The sequence below is a fragment of the Drosophila yakuba genome, chromosome 2L, assembly GCF_016746365.2.
Source record: "Drosophila yakuba strain Tai18E2 chromosome 2L, Prin_Dyak_Tai18E2_2.1, whole genome shotgun sequence".
Taxonomy (NCBI): Eukaryota; Metazoa; Arthropoda; class Insecta; order Diptera; family Drosophilidae; genus Drosophila; species Drosophila yakuba.
Genome location: NC_052527.2, coordinates 12350390 through 12378284, shown reverse-complemented (window position 1 = coordinate 12378284; position 27895 = coordinate 12350390). Strand labels below are relative to the sequence as shown.

Here is a 27895-nt window from a genome sequence, read left to right as displayed (position 1 = left end):
CTGAAAAATGCGAGTGACATGCGTGTCCCGCAAATTGTGCGGCCTCTTAATGGTTCGACCTCGAGTTGTGGGGTGGGTCAGCGTGACAGATTCGCGCAAACAATGTCGGTGAAAAATTGTAAAATTCGGGTTCGAGTTATTGTAAATCTCTGGTATCATATTAGTTTTATAATATTGATTTCCCTTATAAAAAATGTGAAAAAAATAAAATAGTGATATATAGTAATTGCATCGACTAAAATTAGATGCCGTCTAATTTCAGTTTGAAAATTGATAAGAAGTGATCTGTAGTAATCGCATATACTAAAATTATATCCCGTCTAATATAAGACCAAAATTGCCACGAAAAACAAAACTAATTTTCACTATAATCAATTTAATATTTTGTTCAAATATATTTTTCGCCCGTTTTAATTATCTTGTACTTTAAATTTATAAATTAATACGATGTTAATACTATTTAAGAGGATCCCCTGCGCCATCTAGTTTTGAAACACCCGCCACTAGCGACACCTAGTGAGTGAGTTTGACACTTGGTATTAACGGTATTTTGTTAGAGCTAGAGCCAAGAAAATACATTTGATGGTATTATGGTATTTCCTATCGGTACAGGCGCGGTCACACTGGGGATGTGCAACAAGTAGAAATTGCCGCATAGTTTTTAATAGCGAATCGCGAACACATAACTAACGGTGCAGGATCAAAGTTCGCTGAACAATAAAACAAATAGTTATCGTAAGCAAAAAGTGACAAACCTATAACCCAATGTCGGCAACGAGATTTCTGAGTGCCGTTGGCCAAATTTCGCGACAGCAATTGCTGCAGAATAAGTGCACAAGAGGTGGGTTTATTGGAAGTTCTTCGGCTTATGAAAAGGGAAAGTGCAAATTGCAGCTAATAATTCCACATTGGAATTTGGCCCCTTGGAAATGGGCAGCACTCTAGCGGTATCTCTGTATCTGTATCTGTCTCTCTCCCCCCTTACCGTGCTCGCCGAGACTCCCCCGATGCCGCATAACTGGACTTTGCACTTTGTACTCTCTCTTGACGTATAGCTTCTGTCTCTCGCTTTCTGATTTCCGATTTCGAGTGTCCGTGAGATAATGCCCACTAATCGCTAACAACGATCTCTTAACCCCACGCAGCCCTGCCCATTTCGGCGCAGCTCCTCCAGAGTCGCCGCCTAATGTCCACGAATCCCGCACCGGTGGCCAACAAGCATCTGCACACCAAGGTGGTCAATGGCGTGCTCGTGATCAAGTTCGATTCGCCCAATGCCAAGGTGAATTCCCTGGGCTCCGAGGTGAGCGATGAGTTCGAGCGAGTGATCAAGGATCTGGAAACGAATCCTGCGGTGAACTCCGCCGTGCTCATTTCGGGCAAACCGGGCTGCTTTGTGGCCGGTGCTGATATCGGGATGCTGGAAGCGTGCCAGACGCCGGCGGAGGCCACGTTGATCTCGCACGGCGCCCAGGTGATGTTCGATCGCATGGAGCGCAGCAAGAAGCCCATTGTGGCCGCCATCAGCGGTGTCTGTCTGGGTGGCGGTCTGGAACTCGCCCTTGCCTGCCATTACCGCATTGCCACCAAGGACAGCAAGACCAAACTGGGTCTGCCCGAGGTCATGCTGGGTCTCCTGCCCGGCGGCGGTGGCACCGTGCGCCTGCCCAAGCTTACCTCCGTGCCCACAGCTCTGGATATGGAGCTGACCGGCAAACAGGTGCGCGCCGATCGCGCAAAGCGACTGGGCATTGTGGATCTGCTGGTGGATCCCCTAGGTCCTGGACTCCAGCCTGCTGAACAGAACACCATCGAGTACCTGGAGAAGACTGCTGTGCAGGTGGCCAACGATTTGGCCAGTGGCAAACTTCGCGTAAGAAGTTTTACTTCTTATTAAAGTTCCAGCCTCTTAACTTGTTTTCCACCATATTCGACACAGGTTAATCGCGAGAAGAGCGGTCTGGTCAACAAGATCCAGTCCTTCGTCATGGACACTGACTTTGTAAAGAACAAGATCTTCGACACTGCCAGGAAGCAGGTGCTCAAGGCCTCGAATGGCCTCTATCCCGCTCCCCTGAAGGTAAGATATTAACCAACTCGTACCATAATTGTAAGTTAACCTATATTTTCAAACAGATTCTTGATGTGATCCGTGCTGGCGTGGATAAGGGATCCGAAGCAGGTTACGAGGCGGAACGCAAGGGTTTTGGCGAGCTGTCGGCCACGCCTGAGTCCAAGGGCTTGATTGCCCTGTTCCGTGGACAAACGGAGTGCAAGAAGAACCGATTTGGCAAGCCCGAGCGTCCGGTTAAGACTGTGGGAGTTCTGGGAGCTGGTCTGATGGGAGCCGGAATTGTACAGGTCTCCGTCGATAAGGGATACCAGGTGGTGATGAAGGATGCTACCGATGCCGGTCTGGCTCGTGGTATTGGACAGGTGCAGAAGGGCTTGGAGACGGCTGTCAAGCGCAAGCGAATCTCTGGACTGGAGCGTGATCAGACTCTTGCCAACCTGCGCCCCACTCTTGATTACAGCGACTTCAAGAACGCAGACATCATCATCGAAGCTGTGTTCGAGGACATCAATGTTAAGCACCGTGTTATCAAGGAGTTGGAAGCAGTGGTTCCCGAGCACTGCGTCATTGCCACCAACACCAGCGCCATTCCCATCACCAAGATCGCAGCAGGAAGCTCGCGTCCCGAGAAGGTGGTCGGCATGCACTACTTCTCGCCCGTGGACAAGATGCAGCTGCTGGAAATCATCACACACCCAGGCACCTCCAAGGACACGGTCGCTCAGGCTGTGGCAGTCGGTCTCAAGCAAGGCAAGGTCGTGATCACTGTTGGTGACGGACCTGGCTTCTATACCACCCGCATCCTCTCCACCCTGCTGTCGGAAGCCATAAGGTTGGTTTGCATTCAAAAATGACCGAATCGACATCTTATTTCTATTTATATTTTCATATCAGACTGCTGCAGGAGGGCGTGGACCCCAAGGATCTGGACCAATACACGAAGAAGTTTGGTTTCCCCGTGGGTGCTGCGACCCTTGCTGATGAGGTTGGCATCGACGTGGGTTCCCACATTGCCGTTGACTTGGCGAAGGCATTCGGCGAACGCTTCAGCGGTGGAAACTTGGAGGTGATGAATGATCTGGTCCTGGCTGGTTTTCTCGGTCGCAAGTCCGGCAAGGGCATTTTCCTGTACGATGGCCAGAAGAGGGGCACTCGTCCAGTGAACAACGATGCCGTCGAGATCGTCAAGCAGAAGTACGCGTTAGTCTCAAAGGGTGCCAATACCCCCGAGGATCTGACGCTGCGCATGGTGTCCCGCTTCATCAACGAAGCTGTGCTGTGTCTGGAGGAGAAGATTCTGGACAGCCCGCTGGAGGGCGATGTCGGAGCCGTATTTGGCCTGGGCTTCCCGCCATTCTCTGGTGGTCCCTTCCGGTGGGTGGATCAGTATGGAGCAGGCAAACTGGTCAGCAAGATGCAATCCTATGCTGAGCTGTACGGAGCACCCTTCAAGCCTGCACAGACTCTGCTCGACATGGCTAAGGACCCGGCGAAGAAGTTCTACCCCAAGACTGGCTCCTCGAAGTTGTAGATCCGATCCAATCCGATCCCAGCCTCCGTAAAGCCGCCAACGAAATTTAGCTTTTAGTGCGAAGACAGGGGCAACGCGTGTCCTTGTGCATTTTTCTCAGAAAGGAAACCTTTAATGGTCCACTGCTGCCTAAAAAAAAAAATGGGGCTAGGCCCTTTAAAAATCCCTCTGATGAAGTTGTCGAGATTTAAATTAAAGTTTACCATGTAATTTTCCATACTTTATCTTGTTTATTATTTCACACAGCAGTTTGATATCGATCTATCTCTTTATCCCTCTTTGTTTTACTTAAACGGAAATTCATTTGTACACAGATTCTATAGTTTAGGCTTCAATAGCAGCATATATACAGTTTTCTTAAACTAACATAGTTTCGACCTGTACGAAGCAGCCAAATGAAAACACGGAAATCATCATTAGCATTACTAAAATCCGATAATCTTTAAATCGTAACAAAACAGTTTTCAGAGTTTCTCAACTGCTTCGTTCAGTTCTAAATGGCTTATAAGGAGGCCCCATTACTTCTTGTTCGTTGAAATGGTTTCGATTTTAAAACACTGCGTAAAATTTTGTTTTGGAATAGTTTGAAATGAAATATAAGTATTTTTTTAAATTGTCATGCAAGTACTTTCAACTCTTTGTGAATAATGTGTTTTAAATCGAAACAAATCGTGGATTTTAAGAATTTAAGGCCTTTGAAAACATCCCCACACTATTGAGTAGACACAACACATTAACAGTGAGCGGGCTGAAGTAGCTCAGATTCGAATTAGTACCCATTCCGGCTTCAGTTCCCCCTTAAGCTCCTAACTAAACTTATCCTATTCCTAGTTAAGGATTAGTGACTTTCCGCTACTCTTTCTATTCCTTCATTGCTTCCTCCAATCGCGTCCAGAGCTGCGCCTTTGATGCCTCACAGATCCCGCATTGCTGCTTCCTCCACTTCCGTTGACTACGCCCGTAACTCCTCCTCCGTTGCTGTGATCCTGGGCGGGATATCGAGTAACAACATCATCAATCAGCTCCAGGATGCCAATCTTGAACTTGCGACGCTGCTGCGGAGTGAGAGCTGCCAGATCGGGAAGAATGCTGCGGAAGAACTCCATGTCCGCCACTTCCGAGGAACTCAGTCCGCCGTAGACACTTCCTGCATTCGTCATCGTGCTGGTGGCCTCGCATTCCGTCTTGATTCTTTTCGTGCTGCCCGGTTCGAAGGACGCTGGATGGTGTTCCATGGACAAGGCCAAAGGATGCGGATGCGAGTGCGGGTGGTAGTGAAGAGGCGGTGGTGTGCCGTGTCCACCATCGCTGTAGATGAGCTGCGAACCCGTCTCCGCCAGCTGCACATCTGGAATGAAGTTCTTCATGCTGTCCGCACTGGCGGTATCGCTCCTGGCTGGTGAATTGCCTCTGCCCCCTTGATGGACGGAACTGCGAGTGGGCGTGGACGAAGTACGATGCATACCCATGGTGTTGGTCACCGCGGGATCAAAGGCGTCGATGGTCTCCTCATCGTCCTTCTCCGATATCGAGTACTTCATCTCCAAGACCTCCATACTCTCGCCGTTATTGCCGATGCTGTTATTATTATTATTGATGTTGGTGGCGCAGTATTTGTGCTCCTCGGTTGCATGGAGTGCCGGGTGGAGGAGGAAGGGCTGGTGCTGCAGGTGCTGCTGGGACAACTGGTAGAGAGTGGCCAGGCTGTTGTTCCCCTCCAGGGAGTTGCGGCTGGACTTCAGGAAGGGCAGTAGGAACGCCATGTGCTCGGTCAGGTAGTATGGCTTGTGCTGCGGCTCCGATCCGGATTGCTGCTTGATGTAGCGGGAGAGGCAGGCGCGAAGGTTTCGCCATCGCTCCTTGCAATGGATCACTGAAAGATATGAAAGTGCTGATTAGGTAAAGAATCTATAGTTATTTACTTAAGACTTACCGCTCTCTCTGGTCTCCTTTGAAATGAGCACCCAAGCCTTTTCCTGGTTATCCCTGTAAAAAAACGATTGATATCAGTTGAGAACACTATTTTAAAATAACAAAAATCCAAATGATCAGTATTAAGTGTTATTATCTCCACAAATGAGTTAATTACGACCATTTTTTAATTAAAAGTAAATATATTTTAAATGAATGTATCATTATGAATAATGAACGTTACAGTTAATTAATGAATCTGAAACGTAAGAATCTGGAAGATAGTATCTTCTGGGATTTGAAGGACTTGCGGCTCACCTGTTGCGGTACTCGGGCACCTTCTTGTCGTAGAGGCACTTGTGGGTGCGCACCAGGTTGACGAAGCGGATGTTGAAGTCCTCGTCCGCCTGCATCACTCGGTTGGTGGAGCCAATGGAAGCGCCCGGAGTTCCCGATCCCGAACCGGAACCCGTTCCCGATCCCGTTGGACTGTGGTGGTTGTAGGCAGTGGTGCCGTTGGCGGTGGCTCGCTCCTCGTGCTCGCTGCTGTGGTTGTTGCTGCTATTTGTGTTGCTGCTGCTGCGCGTTGAGGTGGTCATATTCGATGGCGGTATTGTGCCTGAAAGATACGCAGCAAATGAAGTTCATAAAGTTAATTATGTTATGAGTTATGAGGTATGTTAAAGCACGCACCGATTAGCAGTGGCTTTGGCGGCTTGCTGTCATGTTACACGTAAAGTGCCCAAGAAATGGCAACTTGAAGTTTCGTTAGCCACTCCAATATTTGATTTTTAGACTTTCCTATCTATGTATATATATACATATTCCTATTTATTTTTGAGCTGGCAAACAAAGAGCATTCTCAACGACTCTTTTTCAGCTTTTTTTTGCCTTTTCTGCTGGGGTTTTGTGTTCGGTTTCTTTTCGTTTTGTCGTGTTATTTGTTTGTGTTGGTTTCTGTTCTGTTCATTTCAGTTCTGTTCTGTTCTGTTCCGCTGTCTGTTGTTGCTGTCTCAGCAAACGAGGCATAGAGCTTTTGCTCATATATATTTCGTGAAACTTAATAAAACATTGTTGTAGCCGTAGCCGTTGTCGTCTTTGTAGTCGTAGTTGTAGTTGTAGTTGTAGTTGTAGCTTTAGTTGCCATTATTTTGAGTACAGTTTGGCGAGCTGGATAGGAATAGGAAAGCATTGCGTTACGTTGTGTTGCGTTGTGTTGATGTTGACGACAGCCAGCAACTTTGTTTACTTTTCATATTATTATAGCCACAGCAGCGACAATGGCAGCGGCCATAAAAATAACAGGCAATTTGGCTGTTTGTGCTGCTTGTTTGTGTTATTGTTGTCGTTGCCGTTGCTGTTGCTCTTGCTGCTGGCGTCGAAAGCTGAAAGCTTTTGCCTGCTCCACTGATAACAGCAGCAACAACAACAGCACAACTGAAGCAGCAACGGCAACAACAGCAACACGATGCTGCAGCAGCAGCAATTCACTGCAGCAACAGCAAACTCACTGCTGCAAGCAATGTTGTGTTGCAATATCCGAAAACATGTTGGCCAAAAACCAAATCCACTGAATAGTCACGAATATGTGTGTGCGAGTACCCACCGCACACTCACTACTCACTGCTCGCAAACGATTCGCTCTCGCACCTGCGACTACCTGTTTCGATTCTAATCAGCCCGCTCCACCTGTCCACACAGTCGACAGTCCACCACCCCCTTCTATCCTTCTATAAGCGGCGACACTTGGGCCGCTCTTAAATCTCCGACAGTTTTCCCGCCACTTTCAGCACCTTGCGGCCCACCAGTTTGGCACAGCGAAAAACGTGCGCACAGTGGGCCAGAAACCACGGTGAAAAGGCCACGTTGAAAAATGTAATAACAATTTTCACAGGGTGAAAACCCCTTTATCAGTTTTTAAATCATATAGATTTTTAGGTACTTCGGTTCAGACTGAATCCAATCACTACTCTATTCTATTTTGATATAATTAAATAGCAAGATATATCTTTTAATAAAACTCCATTTAATTCTGTAGATATTTCTTTCCACTTTTGTATCGCTTTTGTCCCACTGTGCGCTGGCAGCATTGTTGTGTTCTTTGGACAGTCATCATTATTATCAGCGAACATCATTATCAAGGCGAACGTTGTTCGCGTGTTTTGGTTTTACCCGTTGTTGTTTTTGCTGTTGTTTTTGTTAATGTTATTGTTGGATTGCTGTGTGGCGGTGTGTGCGGTGTGGGCGGTGGGTAATGGAATGGGAATGGCGACTGGAAAGGGGCAGAAAAACAAGCAACCTGGGCTATATGGCCATATTTATTGTATTACGTCTATTTAACATAAACATATCAGCATGAGCGCACTAATTCCTTGAGAAATGTTCATGTTTATCTAAGAACAACGGGGAACGGCAAAAAGTAAAGCAACGTACAAATCGAAAAACACAGAAACAGAAACTGAAACAGCAACAGCCAAACACAAAACCCAAAGAAAAACAAAAACAACAACAAGACGAATAAGAAGAAGAGAATTTATTTCTAAAGCTAACAAAACACAGACACAACTTGCAGAAATCCCCGGCACGCTCTTTGTTTCCCTCCACCAACAAAAATACATACAGTATATTGTATATTCCGTGGCCCAATGACAGCAACAACAACAACAAACGCAATAACTTTGTTAGATAGACCAACAACAACAATGCACATAATACACACACATACACATACACACACACACTCAGGCAATCGCACACAAGGAAACAATATGGCATATAGAATTTTTCATTCTGCTGCTTATCAGGCTGTTGATGTTGTTGTTGCTGTTGCTCCTCTAACTTGTGATGTTGTGCGAAGGAAGAATTCGTTACCTTTTGGAATTATATTCGTTGAAATTGGCAGTTTGTTGGATGGCCAATAACTCCTGTTGCAGAGGCGATTTCAAAACGCGACAACTCCTTGCGCACAGCGATTTCAAAACGACACGATACACGGCACACAAATAAAACGGCGCCAAAAATATTTTTGTTGCTGCTGCTGCTGCTGCTGCTACTGCTGCTGCTACTGCTACTGCTGCTGCAGCGACCGACGACTGACGTAACGTTCAAAAATGTTGAATTCGAAAACTCGCGGTCGAGTCGTCGACGGTGCACGGCGCTCGGGAATCGGCGGCGGACTGTTGGATTGTTGGCAATGTCGTATGTTTCGCGTTCCAAGCGACGAAGGCGACTAAACACACAGAGAAAAACGCACAGACACGGCCACAAATGCGACTGCTGCGCTGCGAGAGCGAGCGGTGCACTGAGAGAAATAGCCCAAGTAGTCACTTTGTAAATTAAAAAAAAAATATATAATTATTTTAAAATAGTTGTGTTTTCAGTATTTAAGCTTATTTACAATATGTTTTAGCTGGCCATAAATTTATTTACAGGAAGAACAAAATAAGCTATCTCCTGATTTTATCATTTTCAACGTAAGCGGCATTAATTATCTATGCATATAAATAGTACCAATGAAATGCGTTTTCTCTCAGTGTATCACCCAGTATCTATCGGCTACGTAGAACACTGAAGCAACAGCAACAACATGACACGAGCGGACGGCGGCGAGCAAACAGAGAACAACAGAGACCCCGCTCTCCGCCGCACACACACACAGATACTCACACGGACACACACCAGTGCGCCAATACAAACACACACAGCTGGCTGCTCAGCAGCAGGCAACTTTTTATTGTTGTTGCTGGCAACGAACAACAAATAAGACAAACAATGCACACACGCACATACACGTATGACGAGTGTTTTCGAGTCGGAGAAACGGCAACTGCGCGGTACGAAATGCAAAGATACAGATACAATACAGTTGGGTGAGGGGTGAGGAGGGGAGGGGTACGGCACAGGCAAACAAAAATTGTTGCACTGCATCACGAATGTTGCCTGTCGTCAGAGGCAAAGTCACCCCAAAAGGATCTCTCAAAGGATCATTTCAGCGTACTTCTATGTATATGTACATTCATACATACATATGTACATACTTTATTTAAATCTGTTGATTCAAATGGTTTTTCAAAAGAAAGATCAATTTCAAGATCTATTCCAATATATTCAATAGTTATATACATATATATTCATGATATTATAATATCAATTTTACAAAATGATTTTCTTTAATTAATAATTCAAATACTTACTTTTATGTATTGAATCAAATTATTTTTGTGGTAAATTATTAAATAAAAATAATAATTTATTATTGTATTGTTTCAATTTATTCTAGTAGCCACTCACTTGTATACAATATTTCCCAAAAATATGTAAGTGAACAAGTGACAGTCGCACATTGCGAGTACACATTTTTCACGCTGTAATCCTCACAAAAACAACAAAAACCTAAATAGTTTTACCTGAAAATGTACCTACGAATTTCCAGTGATCATAATCCCAGTGTACGCTGCTTTCTCTTCTTCTTCTTTGCTCTAACTCTCAGGAAACATTGAAACAACAACAGTTGCTTACTCAGCACCGCACACAAACACACACATACACTACAACAGCTGCCTCGCTCTCAGAACCAACAACAAAGCGAGCAAACAAAAATCATTTTGTTGTTGCACAAAAAGCTTTGCAGTTTCTCTGCCGCTGCCGACATCGCTGCTTTTGTTAGCTGCTGCTTTGTGCGGTTGTTGTTGCTGCCCGTGTTTCCAACAAGCTTTCCCAACAACATTTGTTTACATTTCAAATTTATTAGGCGAGCTTTGAACACGTTTCGTTGGCTTATCGCTAGGTGGCGCTTGCTACTTCCGGTACACATTTTTTAGAGTATTTTTTTGTGTTTTCAATGTTTTTTACTTTTCAGTGCCTTATTCTAGAAATAAAATAAGTTTTTATTAAATGAATCAAACGTGTATCAGATTCTTTACAACACACAATCTACTAGGACTAAATGACTTTCGGCAAAATAAATATTTTTATTTAAGCACTATTCTTTTAAAATATTTTTACCTTACTTAAGAACATACCACTTTCATTTGCCTCCGACTCTCATTTGAAATGGCATTATTCAAACACTCACATTGTGATTCACACGCGAAAAGCTCGACAAAGCTCAAAAGGACTCACTCCTTAGGCCAAAACTGTCAGTTGGACGGGTCGGCTTTTATGTGTTCCGCCTGACAGCAGACCACCAACCCAGTTATTTGCAGCACTTTAACGATTTGTTTACAACTTTGTTGCCCTGCAATTTACCGCTAGCATACGGAGCTGCCAGCCAGCCCAGCTTTTCACCCCTTTCCGTTCGCCTGGAAAAGCTTTTCGCGGCGGGCAGGATGTCTTGTCCTGCGTGTGCTCAAAAATTCAATAAAAAGGAGGCTCGTTTCAGTTGTGGCCTACATGCCACAGCAAGGACGAGCCATCGGTTCGCGAGCCGAACGCGTGCCGAGGAAAACTTGGTCACCGGGTGGGAAATGGGAAAAGGGGCGTAAAAAGGGGGCGGGTGGCGATGGTAGCAAGGAGAGAGCTTCCAAGTGCAGCGGAGCTCAGTTGCCACAGGACAGTCGAGGCGAGTGCTCGTCCTTGGTCGCAACGGTGGCTTCCGGAAAAGCGGTCCTTCGGCTCTCGAGTGTCAGGATTGTTTTGGTTACGCGACTGCCCCGCCAGTGTTGGTGACCATCTGTGTGCGCTTAAAAATATATTCGCCATGAATTATTTAGCCAAAACGCGTGCTGGAAAGTTTTGAAAAGTGCGAGGAACGACGGCAGTTGAGTCAGCGGAAAGTTTCGACTCAAAGGACACTGCAGCGGCATCAAGGATGCAGGCTCCATTGCACTGGGATGTGGAATGCATTTTCCGAAGCGCAGTATGTGACTCTTTCTTATTTCAGTGAAAAACCCCCCTACATTTCCACGCTTTGTCGCTCGCTTTCTCTCTCGCTCTCTCTCGTTCTTTCTCTGTCTGTCTCTCCCGCTCGCTCACTATTGTTTTTCTCAGAGTGTAGAGTTTCGATTTCGTTAGAAAATCGAAACAAAAGCGGGCCAGGCGCTCGAGGAATTGTGGGTGTCGTTGCTGCGGCTACCTGTAGATGCCACATGAACACACACACAAACACAGATACGCGGGCAAGGATGCGAGTGTGTGCGAGTCCTTGAACGAGGCTTTCGTTTTTCGCCCACCCACATGCCACATCCGTATCCGTATCCATGTCCATGGCTGCCTTTCACTGCCCGCTTCCGACTCTAATTAACTTATAATTCAAGGTCCAATACGCCACTGCCACTGAAGGTTAAACATGACGACCCAGCGATTTTCGGTTTGGGGTTTTCGTAGGAAACTTTTAAGCAGCCCACTGGCAGCTGTAATTGAGTGATTTCCGCGGAAGCTGCACTAAAGTTTTGCCAAGAATCGACGGGAGTCAAGTTTTTGCCGCGACGTAACTCGAAAGTGGTGTAATGCGATAGAGTGGAAACTTAACCAGGAATCAGATCATCTAGCAGTTAAGCGCACACAAGCCGTAATTTTATTTGGCTGCCAGGTCCCCAGAGACTCGTTGGCAATTAAGGCTGGCTAAACAATAAGCCACTGGTCGCAAACGCAACAGAAAAAACCCAAAAGCAATTAACGTTCCAAAGTGGAAAACCCGCATTACGCATACGCCACGTCGGCAGTCTGGCAACTTTGAGGTGCGACCTCCGCGGGCTGTTGAAAAGTGGAGGGGGGCGCCGGAAAAGCTCTTTCCCGCTGACCACCGGCGGTGCCATTACACTCTCACCTTCCCAAAAAATGCAGCAGAGAGCGGTGTCTTGTCGTTATTTTATTTTCTTTTTGGCTGCTCTGCCGAAAAAACATTTTCATTTCTCGCCTGAGCAGAAATTTCAATGATTTCCCTAGCTCAGTGTGAAACGAACCAACAACTCAAACGAAACGAACGCGAACGCGCGCGCGAGAAAAACAAACTAGAATAGAATAGAACAAATTAACCGCTCCCCCGAAAAGCAAACCACCCACCCAACCAAAAAAAGAAAAAAAAGAAAATATAAAATATAAAATAACACACGAACGCTGAGGTCGGAGGCCCTAACCCAATGCTAACTGTAAACAATAATCGAACCAACGAATTTTCAATTAACAGCGAATGAGTAATACCTGAGCGATTTATGCATGAATCTCAAGCGCTGCGAGCAACAAAGAATCCACAAGTAGCTGGCCCCACGGATAGATAAATAACTGCACAGATAATTGCTGCTCCTCGGTACTGCGATCTAAAAATAGACCCCCCCCACAAAAAAAAAAAGAAACGCGGAGACAATTGCAGGGCACTGGTGCAAAGTGGATGTGGCAGAGTCGCCGGGCGGAACCTCGAGGATCTGTGAGTAGATAGCATAATGGCCCCCAATCTCCGCATCCCGATCGCCTGGCTGCGAAATCGAAATAACAAACTTCAGTCACCTTGTGGTCTGCGTCACACACGCGGATACTTTGGGGCGCGGAATGGGAGTCGTGTGGCAGTAGAGTGAATACAGTAGAGCTTCAATCAAAATGTCTGATGTCCTAACTTAGCTACACATAATATTTGCTGTCTGCCCTTCATAGTCAAATATTATGTATTCATTAGTTGCTGTCTGCTCTTCATAGTCAAAAATTATTTATTCATTAGTTTTGTGATTAAAAAATGCATTCATATGAATTTCGTATAAAGGTCGCCATATCTTGTGAATGCAAGCTGATTAATTATTCAACAAAAATAGCTTTATAGTCCTGGTGCGAAGCTCCACTGTGTGTGTCATTTGCCGCGTTGTTACTGCTGGTACTCTGGTACCACACGGCGTATGGGTGATGGCGAGTGGGCCAGCGGTTGGATGAGTGGCGCACACTTTTTATAGCCAGCAACAGTCACACAAGCCGCACAATCAAGCGCTCGTCTCGGTGTTTATGTCAATTTGAATTTTGCATGCGGCCACCAAACTTGAATGTGTCCTTTGTGTTGCTGTTCTTGCTCGCGTCCTGAATGTCCTGAGATGTATGGTGTGGCATGAAGGGCGGGTTGGCTTGGGGATACCGGAAGCCAACTAGAACTGCGCTTCATTGCAAATTTGTGTGCGACCTTTTGGCCTGCGAGTGTCTGTTGGCAGTGGGCGGCGCACTTGTGGGGCGGAAACGGATATCCCGTGTGCTCTTTGCCTAGCTCGCCTTCGCCGCCAAGCGCGTCTCCTGTTTGTCATTTCATCAACCCTCCTCCTGGCTCCTGGCTCCTTGCTCCTGGCAGCTCCTCCTCCTGCTGGTGTCCTTGCACATTTTGCTGCGCAGGAAATTTTAAATCGAGTGAGTGCCCACGGGTTGTCTGGTTGCACTTTGCTGTTTCTGCGGCTTTCTTGTTTGCTCCGCTTTCTGGTTGAGTCTAGATTCTTCTTCTCCGATTTCGCATCCTGATGGTCACTGGGTCAGATTTGTTGGTTCACAGGCTTCACAGGAAATGCAATAAAGGCAAATAGTAATTACTGCTTCCTTTTTACTTGGAATACTTACTCAATAATAATGAAATCATAACACTGCTTTTTTTTTTTTTTTTTTTTTTTTTTTTTTATTAATTTAAAATCTGTCCATGTGGACAATAATTAAATGTTTGGGTGGGGGGGGCATTAACTTAAGGGATTACAAAGTTGTAGATAGGTCGGGGGTTCATTGTAGTGGGTTATAAGTGGGGGAGATCAAGCGGGTGTTTCCTCTGGAGGCGCCTGGTGGTTTCACTATTGTCCAGGAGGTTGATAGCCAGATGGTTTGGGTGTTTGTCTAGACGCTTGGCGTATCTCGCACTGAATCGGGAGATTTCCTCTGCTACCCACGGTATTCCTAGCTCCTTATGGATTGTCGAGTTCTCGTGGTATGGGTGAGCGTCAGAGATTAGCCTTAGGCACTTGTTTTGAAAACGCTGTATGCGGATTCGGTTAGAGACGCTTGCAGTGCCCCACAACTGAATCCCATAAGTCCAAATTGGCTTCAGGATGACTTTGTACAGGAGGAGTTTTAGGTTCTCCCTAAGTTTGGACCTTTTCCCGATGAGCCAATGGAGTTGCTTGAGGCGCAGGTCGGCCTGGTGTCGTTTGGCGATTAGGTGGGGGCGCCAAGTGAGCCTCCGGTCTAGCGTCAATCCGAGGTATTTCGGGGTGCTTGAAGATGGAATAGTTTCCCCGTTGAGCGTGACTGGGGGGCAGTCTCCTCTGCGCAGGGTGAAAGTAGTTTGGGTGGATTTGTCTGCGTTCACGGCAATGTTCCATCGCTTCAACCATGGGTCGAGGGCATCCAGCTGGCTTTGAATGATGGCTGATGCTTCTTGGGGGTCTGAGGCGGAGGCTAGGAAGGCGGTGTCATCGGCGTATGTGGCCACTGTTAGGCTTCGGGAGGGTGTGATAGGAAGGTCTGCTGTATAGAGTGTGTACAGTATTGGTCCAAGAACGCTGCCTTGGGGTACTCCGGCTCTTATCGGCCTAGGCGTGCTGGTCGCTGTTCCACAGCGAACTTGGAACTCTCTACCCTCGGTGAAGGATTTGAGGAAGGCGAAGTGGGATCCAGGAAGGTGCGACTTGATCTTGTAGTGGAGACCAGGGTGCCAGACTTTGTCGAAGGCCTGTTTGACATCCAGCATGACGGCGCAGCAGTATTGCTTCCTTTCGAAGGCCTCCAGTATTTGCTCTACAAGCCGGTGGCATTGCTCTGGTGTTCCGTGGGAGCGCCTGAAGCCAAATTGGTGATCGGGGATCAGACCAGCCTCGTCCAGTGCTGGCAACACTCTGCGCAGAAATACTCTTTCGAGTAACTGGAAAGATTCTTATAAAATTCACCATTCTGTATTCATGGATGTTTGTTGCATTGGAAATGATAGAAATGTATCTTCTAAGAGGCAGCAGAAAGTAGCAAATGCAAACACTGAGTCAGATCCGCAGTGTAGCAAAGGGAATTGTTTCTCCGGTGACTGGACTGCTCCTGTTGCACATCCTGTCTCCTGGCTCAACTTGCCACTCGGTGGCTCGTGTGTCCTCCCCTGCTGGGCCTAGTTGCTCATTCTGGTCTCTGGGCGGCACAACTTGCATATTTGCCAAGATTTATGTCTGCTGTCAGCCACACGCACTCCCATCCACACACGGACCTTATGTAACAGCGCCCAGGAGCAACCTAATTTCCGTTGCCGCTGCTGGTTAAACAAGTTACAGCCTCTCGTTGCACATCCCTCCGTGGCCCCATGTGAACTTGCCAATCGGTGTCGCCACGCAGCAGGATAACCAAGCTCTCCGGATGCCGGATTTTAAATTCCAGATTCTCGGCTAGAGAAAAAATCAGTATCAGTGAGTGCGCGTATCTGTGCCAAAGTGCTGGCCTAACTGGCAGCGGTCCTTGCCTTCGAGTTTTAGTGTTATTGTTATGCCTGGTTGCCGTTGTAATCCTTCGGCCTTCACTCACACCCACAGGCATAAATACATGGCCCTATTTGAGGGCTGCCACTGCCGCTGCCACATCCCATAAACACCTAACGTCGATGCTGATGTCGATTGCTGTTGTCTCCCCCGACTTTCTGGCTTATCGCGACCATCCAGAGGCACCGGCGCTTAGGATATCCGCACTTGGGGATAGAATAATAGTAGCGGTGGCAAGTTTAATAAGAATATCGAAACATTTCTTTAGATTCAATAGGAACTTAGATCATAGTTAGTATAAAAGTTAGTATTGGTAGCATTCAGTTGTTTGCCTTGCACCGCCGAGTACTGTTGCTCGTATTAAAATTTTCCAAGATACCGCCACTATTGTTTTACCCCGCGGTGTAGATGTATCTCGGTGTGGGGGCGACGAGCAATTTCCCTGCGTAAGAGTGTTGGCTGACTTCAAGCAGCCTCAAGTTGCTGTCGCTCGTTGTTCTCGTTATTCTTATTATGTCAACCGCCCAGCCACTCCCCCTCATAACTGCCATTTGCGTAAGTGTAAGTGCATAGTCGTGTATGAGTGTATGGGTGTATGAGTGTATGAGTGTGTGCGTGTAGGTGCATGTGTGTTGATTCTCAATCCTTTTGTATTTGCCGCAACAATGAATGTTGAACACACACACACACACTCACGAGGAAGGGGAGGGGGCAATGCGAGTAGGGCAGACTCGCCACATGTATATGAATATTTCATTATATATATCGGATTTCCAGGAGTGCCCCCTCCCCTCCCCGCCTCCTTCGATCCAATTTGGCCATTCCCCAGCTGAGAGAAGCCGTCAAGTCCTTCCCAAGTGCCTGTCGTTCGGCCTGATTTGAAGTGGAACTGCTTCTGAAACACATCAGTGCGTTTTCTCTAATTATTCAAGTGGAATTAAAATGTAATACAAGCTAAGAAGAGATAATCCTATTTGAACATGCCTCAGAGTTCTCGCCAAATAATCAGATTATGAGCAAAGATGTTCGATGATGGATGAAATGTAAAATTGTGTAAACCTGTAAAAATTAAGACAAAATAGAAAATAGAGAAAATATCAATAGTAAAGGATAATGTTCAAAGGTCAAACCTTAGAAAAATCTTTAATACGATTTTCATTTGACTTCCCTTCAATGTATTGTGCTTAAGTTACCCATTAGCATGCCGGTATCCGGCTTCTTTGATGGGGGAAATATCATCAATCAAGTCCGCTCGTGATGCGCATCATTTGCCTATCAGTGTCCGAGTTCCCCGGCAATTTGCCACCATCTCCACCGGCCGACCACAAGATTCCATCTCGGATTTGGACTGCCTGTGGATTGTTTTTTGGGCTCGGGAAAATGTTTTCATGTTTCGATTTCCGTCATTCGTCAAACTTCCAGCGGAGGTCAAGGAGAGAGTGGGTGACTCAGACAAGTATGTATTTCTGAAGCTGATTTCCGCCATCGTTCCATCGTTCCATCACCGATCTCTGTCCAGAATGGAGGAGCAATGTCTGGACGTAAAGCACGAAAGATGAAAACAAATAAAATGTCTACGAAATTGAACAGATATCGTAAATAATGGAATTCAGCAACACAACAAGAAGCACAAATATTGCTTGGCAATCAAAAACAAATTAAAAAGAACATTTTAAATTCATAATCTGCCAGCCAGGAAATTGAGATTCCTCTGCATTGGACAGCTGTTGCTAGGGGTGTGGGGTTTATGAAATTGATTTGCTTTTAGTTGGAAATCTCACTGAGGTTCAATGGCAAACGTTTAAGACAAAAGAATCCCATTTTCCATTGCCTCTTTAAGAATTTACTTTAATGAGTATTTACAAATTAAAATTTGTATAATGCTTGGTATAGAGTATGCAAACTGCTGTTTGCCAGTCCCCTGTTTGTGTTTTAATTTAGAAATTGTATAACCTGTTTACTTTGGAGCAGTACCATCATCCACTCCCTTCGGCTTCGGCTGCGTGTCTGTGTACTCCAGTTAATGGCCTGTGACGTGTACGGCAAACAGGCGAATGGAGTGGATGGGTGGGTGTTCGCACAGAAGGAGCTACTTTGCGACTGCGTTTCCCACATGCCCGAGTCAGGGGAGGATTTCCCTAAGCTCCTTGCCCAATGGGGGGGAACATGGCCAGATGTGGGGTAATTGCATTTACAGGAAAGTGGGGCACATGTGACGGTCGACTGCATATTAAGTGGCAACTGGCCAGGGCACTTCAGCTGGGTCATAAAGTGCATGCCCTGCTATTAGCTCTGTTCGGCAATAACCATGGCCGATATTATCCGCAAACCATTGTCAATTATCACCTATTAATACCAGAGTTCTTTGGAACGGAGGTCGTGAGTCAGCCGCACATTAAACGGCTGTCATTCAGCCAATTACCTGGCCCAAGGCAAACAAAGCAAAGTGAATAGAGTATACACCATTGCGATCTATAGCATCCATCTATAGACGAATAAATGGATGGACGGATGGATGGATGGGTGCATGGCAACGATCACGATTCGCGCGTTCATTCATATTTCTTTAGGCCCAAATATTGCTCATGCTGGCCAATAAGTGTATGCGGTATGTAACAGCTGTTTGGGGCCAAGAGAGCGAAAAGAAAAGATGCAGAAGCGACAGATTCTAATTCAGTTGCTGTGGTCCGCTCTCTTGGCAGCTTTTGCTAGCTTGTCGCTTTCCAGTCTCTCGAATGAATTCAGCAACGGGGATCCCTGAAATGAATTTCCAATAAAAACGCACAGAGAGAGTGAAAAGTGAATGAGCGAGTAAATTGGCTTGAATATGCCGTGGACAGTGGCGGGCATTTCTTTTCGCTTTGCAAGCGTTTGGCGTTTGGACGTGTCGCTCGAATGTCGCGTCGGAATCGCACAAGAAAGTTAGTTTAACTGGGCGTATACGCAACGGGGAGCCATCCCAGTCGCAGAGGTTTCGCATACGCCCTGTGGTGCGAACGGAGGATTAGGAGGAGGAGGAGGAGGAGCAGGCACATTGTGTGAGGGAACTCGCTTCTCCCGTCGTCGCCATCGCCGTCGTCGTGTGGCTATCGTTACTACGCGATCCCCATACCGATACCGATCTCGAACTGCTGCCAGTCGCTGCCCGCCGCTCGTGCGTTTCGTTCCGCTCGCTCTAGATATCCGCACACATCCGCACATCCGCATTCGCACATTCGCAGCCGGAGCGGAATCGGCTTCTCCAAAATACAAAAAAAAACAAACAGCTGACCGGATGAGCGTTGTTTTTGGAATTGGCTGCGTTTTCGAGGCACGAAACCGTTCAAAAACTCAAAAAACCAAACCGAACTCAACGAACCTCAGTATTTTCAAATTTCTGCTATTTTTAACGTGTGTGTGTTGGTGCGGCTAAAACACACACGCACACACACACACTCACACGCTTTTCCCATTTAACATATTTTTTTCTCAACAAAATTGCCCGAGTTGCTCTGCTTTTGTGCGTGTGTGAGTGGAAAATTTCGTTGCGTTAAATAACTTATAAAACAATATGGATTAACGAACATCACGAGCTGGTTGCAGAAGTCAATTAAGGAAATGAATTAATTGCAGCAGTTATGTCTCAAACTTCATCTTCATGTTCTTTGAACAAATTGTTGCATTTCAGTGTGTTTAAATCTGGGAAAAAACACGGTCAGCCATGTAATCGAAAGTGAAAATCCAGTGCGATCAATAGGTCAAAGAGTTAGCAGGATGTCACTGGCCATTTTTCGCCTGCCACTTGCCATTTTCGAGGAAAATGCAGACAGCGACAAAAAGAAAATGAAAATAAAGTCAACTAAAATGAAATCGTGTCAAGAGAAAAATAAAAAAGAACCGAAAGTGCAAGGGGTGGACTAACTACAGTAGTCGGGCCTGTTGGGTGTTAATACTTAATTTATGTGAACCTATAAATAATTTCAATTTAGAGAATGTGCTGCTGTTGACTGGCTCGGCCATCTTCTATATAATATAGTGCGAGTTGTACGAAAAAATATGCTAAAAATACCGAAAACTGAACGCTGCGTGTTCGCTTACGTATGTGTGAGTTGGCCACTGTGTGTGTGTGTGCGTGTGTGTGAGTGTGCCTGCAAGTGTTTGTGTGAGAGAGTGCAGTGCGAATTGATTAAAGTGCAGGCTGTCTGAACTCAGCTGAACAAAATGCAAGATGCTAAACGCATGCAACAAACATCATCATCAACAACATCGACGTCAGTCAGTGGACTATTATTTCATTTTCTATCCATCTAGCCCAAGGCAGAAATAAGGAAAATCGAAAAGAACTGAAAAGAAAAGATTCGAAATGAAAACGCGGGCGGGGACAGTTTTGCCAACTGAAAATGAAAAAACACAAAATGAAAAAAAGAAAAAAAAAATGAAATAGACTTTGGCAAGCACTGAAATACGGTTGAACAATATTACGAATATTTTCGTTGCTCGAATTCGGCGAGCATTTCAGCATTTCAGTTCATTTCAGTTCAGTTCTGTTTTGGGGGGCTGACTTTTGGTTTTTGGTTTTGCTTTCGTTTTGGCTTTGGCTTTGTTCGAAAATCTTTTAAAATAACAATGATACATGCCGCACGGTCTTCTACAAATTTGTTTTTTGGCCGCTGGCCTGGGTATAAATAAATGCTCATACGTAAATGTTCTTTATCAAAGAGTGATAATGTGGCCTGGGAATTATTTACTGAGGCATCTCAGGATCGATTGCTCTATTTGTTCTCCAAGCAATAAAGTTGCCCACCTCTTCGATTTTCCATTTTCATCTCGTGGGCAAACATTTGGCACCTGACTTAATGGCAGTGGTGGGGAAAATGGAGCTAGTTTCACCTGGAAGTATATTTATTTATAAATAAAATAAATAAATTGTTAGACTCACATTTAAAGCCTAAAGAAAATAAATAAATAATAAATATTTTATATCTCATTTGTTTAGGAGGTTTATAAATGTGGGTTATACTTATATGTTAGGATTTTTACCTTTACAGAACATATTGCAATTCTTAGAAAGTTGGAACCAAGTGGTTACATTGTCGTTCCAGGTAGACAAGAGAATAGCTTCTCCATCACTGCCACTTTCCAGCAGGTGTGCAAACATAACTCACTTGGCCATAAACACACTCCGCCTGTTGCTGCAATCCAATGCTGGCCAAATCTCTCCAGCTCGGTATCGGTTTTGTTTAGAACAATGCCCGGGATGAGGGAGAATGTTGGCCAAGAGAGGAGAAGTGAGCTCCTGGTTGCGTGTGTTTTCATCATCATAAATGTTTAAACAAAACATTGCCAGACTCCGAGAAGGGGAGAGATATATAGAGACACCCTTCTTTGTTCGCCCCGCATTTCCCATTCCCAATTTTCCGTACTTTTCTTTCCTTTTCTCGATTCCGCTCAGTGTGTGTACGCTGTCTATTAATAACAAAGCTTCTGAAGAATTCGACTCTCCTGGCGTCTTGTCTCGACCCATCTCGTTTCGAAAAACCCAAATCGTTTTGGCGTCGACCGCAAAAGAACAATAAAACCGAGTAGCAGCCAGAAGCTAATGCCAACACACATAGACCAAAGCCAAAAAATGAAATCTGAATGTTTGCTGAATACGTCGTGTTGCAAGATGATTAAAGTAAACAACACCCTAAAAGTCCCATATTTCAAACGGCAGTGATGTAGCACTATTCATTACAGTCTATTCATTGCAGCAATTCGTCTGAATTCCCGATTGAGTGGAAGGATTTTTCATGTTTGCAACTCTCGAATGGGGAATGCTGCAACATGGCGTATACGCAATGTTAATTCGCATTGAGGAATGCTGCAACATGGCGTATACGCTACTTAACTTGGCCCGTCTGTTGATTTTCATAGACATGCCTTTGGCACATTCATTCAAAAACTCACCGAAAAGCACTTTAAGAAATCATGTTGAATAATTGTGTTTTCCATTTTATTTCCACTCGTTGAAGCAGAGGAAAACTACCAAAAATATGAATTAAGTCCGTGCTGTGCAAAGACTGATATTGCTCATCGCAAAATTCCACCGGCTTCAGTTGGAAAACACATGGCCCCTGCTTAAAAATTGGGAAAAAACCCAGAAAACGTACGGAAAACCCAGTGACAACAAAAACCAAAGACGCAGACACACAAAACCATGAAGACGCTGAAAGTGCTTTTCGTGGCATTCGCCTGCTACTATGCACTTTTCGTAATTTTCTACTATTGCTATCGCGCGTACCTCTGAACATATAAATACATATTAGTGTATGTATATACATATATACATTTGAGTATATATGCCAGCGAAACAGCTGAGTGGAGCTGAGCAAACCACCACCACCCACCCACTCGAGAGGTGGTCTGCCATTGAGAATTTCGGCCTTTGACGTGGCTCGTGCACACACCAAAATTCCCATATAATACGGTCTATATGCGACGATAGAATCGCATAGAATAAAAATATAAAAACGAAACTCGGGGAGAGTGACTGAGAGTAAACTGCAATCGAATGCAATTACATCGAATCCATATTGCATCGTCACCTCACATCGTCATCCTCTCGCCCTCGTTTTGTATCCAAGGTATTTTCCAACCCCATCACCACCCACCCCCCCGCGGAAAAGCCCCCTGCATTCAACCCACTCATTTCGGATCATAAAAATCGCGTTTCGCGCGTGGCAAGAAATATTGGAAGACTTTCGGCAGATGGAAATCAATTAAAAGCGCCTTATAAATCAAACGCAATATGCATAATTCCCCAAGTCGAATAGTTCCACTTCTATGATTTATTCAGTAAAATCCAGTAAATGTTTATGCATACGACTGGATAGACTTTTATAGTCAAATGCATAATGCGCTTAATTTCCTGGAAAACCTTTTGCTTGATCTATCCGAAAATATTCAAATTTGATTTATAAACTATCTCATTTTCCCAATTGCAGATCACTCGCCGACTTCTTTTTGGTAAATGACCAAGAATGGCCTACGACATTAGCATAGAGAATCATAGCCGCAACTGTCAGAGGACATTGACATCGGACGATCGGTTTATGCAACTTTGAAATCGAGTCGAAAAACCCAAAAGGAGGACAAACAACAAATTGCAACTTTCGCGTTTCAGTGAAAAAACCAACAATTTAACCACACAACACAACACACACACATTTAATAGCCCTTAAATACCACTAGTTTAAGCAGAGCAAACGAAACCAAGCGAAACGAACTATTAGACACTAGATCACAACCAGGATCAGATGAGGCAACAGCCGGCGCAGCGGACGAGCGGAAAATCAATGAGCAGCAGGCGGCGGCACAAAAAGCCCAAGGCAACAACAGCAGTATCCACAATTTTGAAACGCCCCGAACTTTAGAAACCCCAAGTCTCGAGCATGCAACAGGCTGGCCAACTGACGCCGCAGCAGCAACAGCAACAGCAGCAGCAGCAGCAACAGCTACTGCAGCAGCAGCAGCAGAATGGCGGAGACCTGGCCGCCTACGCCGCCTCCCAGGCAGCCGGCGGTAGGCGTGGCCCCATAAACGGTGGCCGCTTCGACTTCGAGGACGGCGGCACCTACTGCGGCGGCTGGGACGAGGGCAAGGCCCATGGCCACGGCGTCTGCACGGGTCCCAAGCACCAGGGCGCCTACGCCGGAGCCTGGAACTACGGCTTCGAGGTGTCCGGATCGTACATCTGGCCCAGGTGAGTGTGACTTACTTACATACAATATCGTAGGGAAGGCTTGTGAGGGATCACGGATCACATATCAGTGTAGCACCCACTTAACTTGATAGCTCTTGACAGGGTATAAGTTTATCTCGAGGGGGAAACCTCTGCATCATAATTGGTATCGGGTTAGTGAGAATCCCGCCTTCTATTGGGCTGTATATATCTTTATATAGCATTTGAAGTATGTGTAGGTAAAAGAAGTGACTTTAAACTTGCTTTTTCGCTCACAGCGGATCACACTACGAGGGTCAGTGGCAGAATGGACGCCGCCATGGACTGGGCGTGGAGCAGATCGGCAGGCAGATCTACCGTGGCGAGTGGTCGAAGGACGGGCACAAGGGGCGCTACGGAGTGAGGGAGAGCACTGTGTCGACGGCCAAGTACGAGGGCACCTGGAACGAGGGCTACCAGGACGGGTCCGGATGCGAGACCTACGCTGATGGCGGTAAGTGATGGATGTGTTGGTTGGATGTTGGGATGATGGCGTGGGCCCTGGGGCGCCATACGCTGCGTATACGTAATGTGCATGAGATCATTTTGCGTTTGGTTTTTGGCTCACTTTCAAAATGCGCGAATATGAGTTCGTTCCCTCGCCGTTGCTTTACTTTTTGACGCTTTTGTAATCATTTCTGGGAGCGCACACACATGCCCGTGTGTCCCGCACACATCCTTACACATCCATATCCATATCCACAACCATATCCACAACTATATCCACATCCGTATCCACCGACGTAGCAGCCTGACGTCATTTTTTATTTGCCCGCGCAGTTCAATGATATTTGGCTTTGCCGCTTCGGTTTTCGCTTTTGTTACATTTCTTCTGCATGAGTGCGGCTTTTTCTGGGTAAATTCGCAGTCAGGGTAAAACACATGGCCATATGTCCAAGTGCCGCCCGCGGAGCTGGCCAACTTCTGGCATTGCCACCATTATGGAATTGTTTTGGCTGCGTCCAAAGTGCAAATGGAAATGCCGACCTTTAGCCAAACAAATTGGCCCATAACTATCAATTAGCATTAACCGAGGGCTAAGAGGCATTTCCTAATCAACTAACGTAACTTCTAATTCCACAATTAACCTGATCAGAAAAGGCACTGAGAGAATTGGAATGGTAAAACATTTACCAATCAATATATTGCATTTAACTTTATTTAACTTATATTTGTAACTTACTCAACCCAACTGCAACCGACTGACTGAATGTACAGCTTATTTCAGTTTATTCAGGTGTTGATTTACATATTTTTCCCGCATATTAAAGTGCGGTATTACTTAAGAGCCCAATGCCATCGGTCTGAAAGGAAATGGCACGTGCAGCCATTAATAGAAACCGTTGGGAAACGGATGTCATTTCACTTAGGCCAACTGCTGTCCTGTGTGAAGAAGAAAGGGGATAGTTGGCACTGCGGTCTGCGGCTGGGAGTTGCATTAGCATAACAATAGTTCGAAGTGGACTGCAGTCTTTTGATGCACTCTTTGGCATTCCAGGCAAATACCAGGGTCAGTGGCAGGAGGGGAAGCGACATGGTTACGGCATTCGCACGTCGGCGCCCTTCGGTTTGGCCTCCCATCACCGGCGCAAGAACCTCCACGCCTCCCTCAGTTCCCTGCGGAGTGGGGAGAACGGGAATGCGGCCAAGATGGTGGAGAAGGCGGAGGAGATTCGCGGCGGATTCGTCCTGACGGCCAAGTCCGATAAGCTGCCGGTGAGGCGCAACAGTTTGACGGACAAGACCGGCAAAAAGGGATTCCTGATGGTGCGTTTCAATGGGCATTACTTATCCCAATTCCTGGCACTAAGCTAATTTTTCCATACTCTGAACCTCTGAACAGAACCTGAAGATGCGCAAGCAGCGCAGCACGGGTGATCTGGAGAAGCGGGGCACCATTGCATCCGGCAGCATACGGTCCACCATGTCCTCGGCCTCCTGGATCAGCACTGGATCCGAGCAGTCCAACCTGACCACAAAGTAAGTGTCGCCAGATGTCAAGTCAAGTAAAAAACTGACCCTCATTCATTCATTCTTTACAGATCCAACCACACCGAGTCCAATGCTAGCTTCACCATGGAGGACGAGCAGCTGGATCCCACGGTGGTGGAGACGTACATGGGCGAGTGGAAGAAGGACAAGCGCTGTGGTCACGGCGTCGCGGAGCGCAGCGATGGACTCAAGTGAGTATCCAACTATATCCACATACTTGAATGACTATGTGACCACGTGAATCGCTCTCAGGTACGAGGGCGAGTGGTACAACAACCGGAAGCACGGCTACGGAGTGACTACCTTCCGCGACGGGACCGTCGAGGAGGGCAAGTACAAGAACAACATCCTGATCACCAGCCAGAAGAAGAAGCATTTGTTCCTGGCGCGTTCGCGCAAACTCCGCGACCGAATCGCGGCGGCTTTGAGTTCGGCGCAGCGTGCCCTCAAGATGGCGATGCAGCGCTCCGACATGGCCATCTCCCGCATGGCCACCGCAGCGGCGAAGGCCCAGAATGCGGATGCGGCGGCGGAGCAGGCGCGCATGGATTGCGAGAATGCGGTGCGAATGGCAAGGGAATTCGCGCCCGACTTTAAGCCGTCGGTGCTGGAGCGATTCGAGAAGTTGCGCTTCCGGGAGCGCGAGCGATTCCGTCCGGGAACAGCGGCCGCATCCGATGCAACTGTGAAAATGGGCGTGGGCATGCAGACGCAACAGCAGGTGCAGCAGCAGGGTCAGTTCTCGCCCACGAGCAGCAGCGGTTCGGATGCGTATGCCACGCAGGCGCAGCGCCAGCAGCAATATCTCAACATGCAGCAGCAACAGCAGCAGCAGCGTCGCATGTCGCAGCAGAAACATGAGGCGGAATGCCCGGTGCCATCAACGATGTACTCGCAACAGCTGCCCGTCTCACCGCAAACGGATCTCACCGGCATGGTGAGCCAGGGCCAGCCCAGTCACGCCCAGGTGATCAGCGCCATCAATCAGATGTACCACCAGCAGCAGCACCAGCAGCAACAACAGCAGTTGAACCAGCAACAGAGCAACCCGCAAATGAATCCTGCATATCAGTTCCAGCAACAGCAGCCGCCCGGCCAGGCGGCCAAGATCAATCCCAATCTCAATTCGAACCTCAAGCAGAACCAGGCAGCGAATCAAAACCAGACACAGATGCCATTTGGCGCGGGCACCAATCAAGTGCCCGTCTCCCCACAGCAACAGCAACTGCTGCAGCAGCAACAGCAACAGCAGCAGCAACAACAGCAGCAGCAGCAACAGCTCCTGCAGCAACAACAGCAGCAGCAGCAACTCCTGCAGCAGCAGCAGCTGCAACAGCAACTCCTGCAGCAGCAACATCAAGCTCTGCAGCAGCAGCCCTCGCTCCACGCCTCACCCACCCACAATGCCTCGAATCTGCTGCGCCGCGCCTCCCAGATGCAACAGCAGCAGATCCAGGAGACGGCCACCGCCGCAGCAATGGCCGCCAATGCCGCCGCCATGGCCGCTGCCCAGCAGCAGCAGCGCAGCGGCAGACCGCCCATGCTGGGCCAAATGGGCCAGCAGTCATCCATCGATCACTTCGATCACTACAAGCGGCCGCCCAGCCGCGACTCCTCCATCGATCGCTATGCCCGGGCGGCCAGTCGCTTGAGCGGCGCCTTTGCCGGTTCGCGGCAAACATCCCTGGACCGATCGGGTCTGGCCGATCCGGTGACCAATGGCGGCACCAGCACACCCGACGGACGCCCCCGGGCGGGCTCAGTATTCCGCGGATCCACCCCGCAACCTGGAGCCGGCACATCGACCATGACGGGCAACGGCACGCTGCCCTCGGGCACCGGCGGCGGTCGTCTATCGCGGGCGGGAACACCCAGTTTGGGTGCCGGTGGACGGGCGCCCAGCCAGGGCAAGGCGGAGCCGCTCTTCTCGTCGCCCAACCAGCCGTTCGAGGACGTGCTGCTGCGCCAGCGGACGCTCGGCCAGGACATCATTCCCTCGCCCTCGCAGCCCAAGCGCACGGAGAGCCTCTATCTGCCGGCCAAGCCAGCCACGCCGGTGGGCATGGCCATGGGCGGTAAAGGAGGCGGCGGCGGCGGTGGCGGCGGCAAGAAAATGAAGGTGAGTGCTTAGAAATAATAACAATTATGACGCACACTTTGATGTTTCCTGTTGCTAAGAGTTTTGTCTATCAGGGAAACTGCAAAACAATTTGTTTAAGTCCCAGGACATATCTTTCCCTATA

The 27895-nt window shown here is 47.1% G+C and overlaps 3 protein-coding genes across 7 annotated transcripts in view; 2 read left to right on the top strand and 1 right to left on the bottom strand.

Annotated features, from left to right (window-relative positions):
• The first annotated feature begins 615 nt into the window (after window positions 1-615).
• LOC6527872 (trifunctional enzyme subunit alpha, mitochondrial) lies at window positions 616-3824 on the top strand. The gene is made up of 5 exons (XM_002088908.3): window positions 616-841; window positions 1146-1873; window positions 1940-2080; window positions 2137-2906; window positions 2969-3824. The coding sequence occupies exons 1-5, from the start codon at window positions 766-768 to the stop codon at window positions 3603-3605; spliced, it is 2352 nt and encodes a 783-aa protein (XP_002088944.1). The 5' UTR covers window positions 616-765; the 3' UTR covers window positions 3606-3824.
• LOC6527871 lies at window positions 3798-10559 on the bottom strand. Of its 3 annotated transcripts, none has more exons than XM_039370327.2 (4): window positions 10538-10559; window positions 5835-6135; window positions 5539-5591; window positions 3798-5478 (listed from the first exon to the last, which is right to left on the bottom strand). In XM_039370327.2, exons 2-4 carry the CDS (start codon window positions 6113-6115, stop codon window positions 4475-4477), a joined length of 1338 nt encoding a protein of 445 aa, XP_039226261.1. In that variant the 5' UTR covers window positions 6116-6135; window positions 10538-10559; the 3' UTR covers window positions 3798-4474. The 3 variants fall into 3 exon arrangements, with proteins under 3 accessions (XP_039226261.1, XP_015053838.1, XP_002088943.1); XM_015198352.3 differs by lacking the exon at window positions 10538-10559 and adding an exon at window positions 8388-8753; XM_002088907.4 differs by lacking the exon at window positions 10538-10559 and adding an exon at window positions 6210-6662.
• Window positions 10560-11056: 497 nt separating this feature from the next.
• The window catches only part of LOC6527870 (junctophilin-1), a 29885-nt gene continuing 13046 nt past the window's right edge, over window positions 11057-27895 (top strand). The window contains exons 1-7 of one of the 3 annotated variants that reach the window (XM_015197512.3): window positions 11057-11373; window positions 22885-23642; window positions 23900-24114; window positions 25159-25427; window positions 25504-25640; window positions 25703-25843; window positions 25905-27771. In XM_015197512.3, the coding sequence (XP_015052998.1) occupies window positions 23332-23642; window positions 23900-24114; window positions 25159-25427; window positions 25504-25640; window positions 25703-25843; window positions 25905-27771 (2940 nt within the window). In that variant the 5' untranslated portion in view covers window positions 11057-11373; window positions 22885-23331. Of the gene's footprint in view, window positions 11374-12402; window positions 12880-18855; window positions 18958-22884; window positions 23643-23899; window positions 24115-25158; window positions 25428-25503; window positions 25641-25702; window positions 25844-25904; window positions 27772-27895 lie in introns of those variants that run through there. The other 2 variants (XM_015197508.3, XM_015197511.3) reach the window with 2 other exon arrangements.

Bases quoted from the DNA above. Each gene is read 5' to 3' on its own strand.
- LOC6527872 (XM_002088908.3), top strand. From the start codon at position 766: ATGTCGGCAACGAGATTTCTGAGTGCCGTTGGCCAAATTTCGCGACAG. The intron at 2,081-2,136 runs GTAAGATATTAA...ATTTTCAAACAG, and splicing joins TCTATCCCGCTCCCCTGAAG to ATTCTTGATGTGATCCGTGC. The intron at 2,907-2,968 runs GTTGGTTTGCAT...TTTTCATATCAG, and splicing joins CTGCTGTCGGAAGCCATAAG to ACTGCTGCAGGAGGGCGTGG.
- LOC6527871 (XM_039370327.2), bottom strand. From the start codon at position 6,115: ATGACCACCTCAACGCGCAGCAGCAGCAACACAAATAGCAGCAACAAC. The intron at 5,592-5,834 runs GTGAGCCGCAAG...GTTTTTTTACAG, and splicing joins GTGCCCGAGTACCGCAACAG to GGATAACCAGGAAAAGGCTT. The intron at 5,479-5,538 runs GTAAGTCTTAAG...CATATCTTTCAG, and splicing joins AAAGGAGACCAGAGAGAGCG to TGATCCATTGCAAGGAGCGA.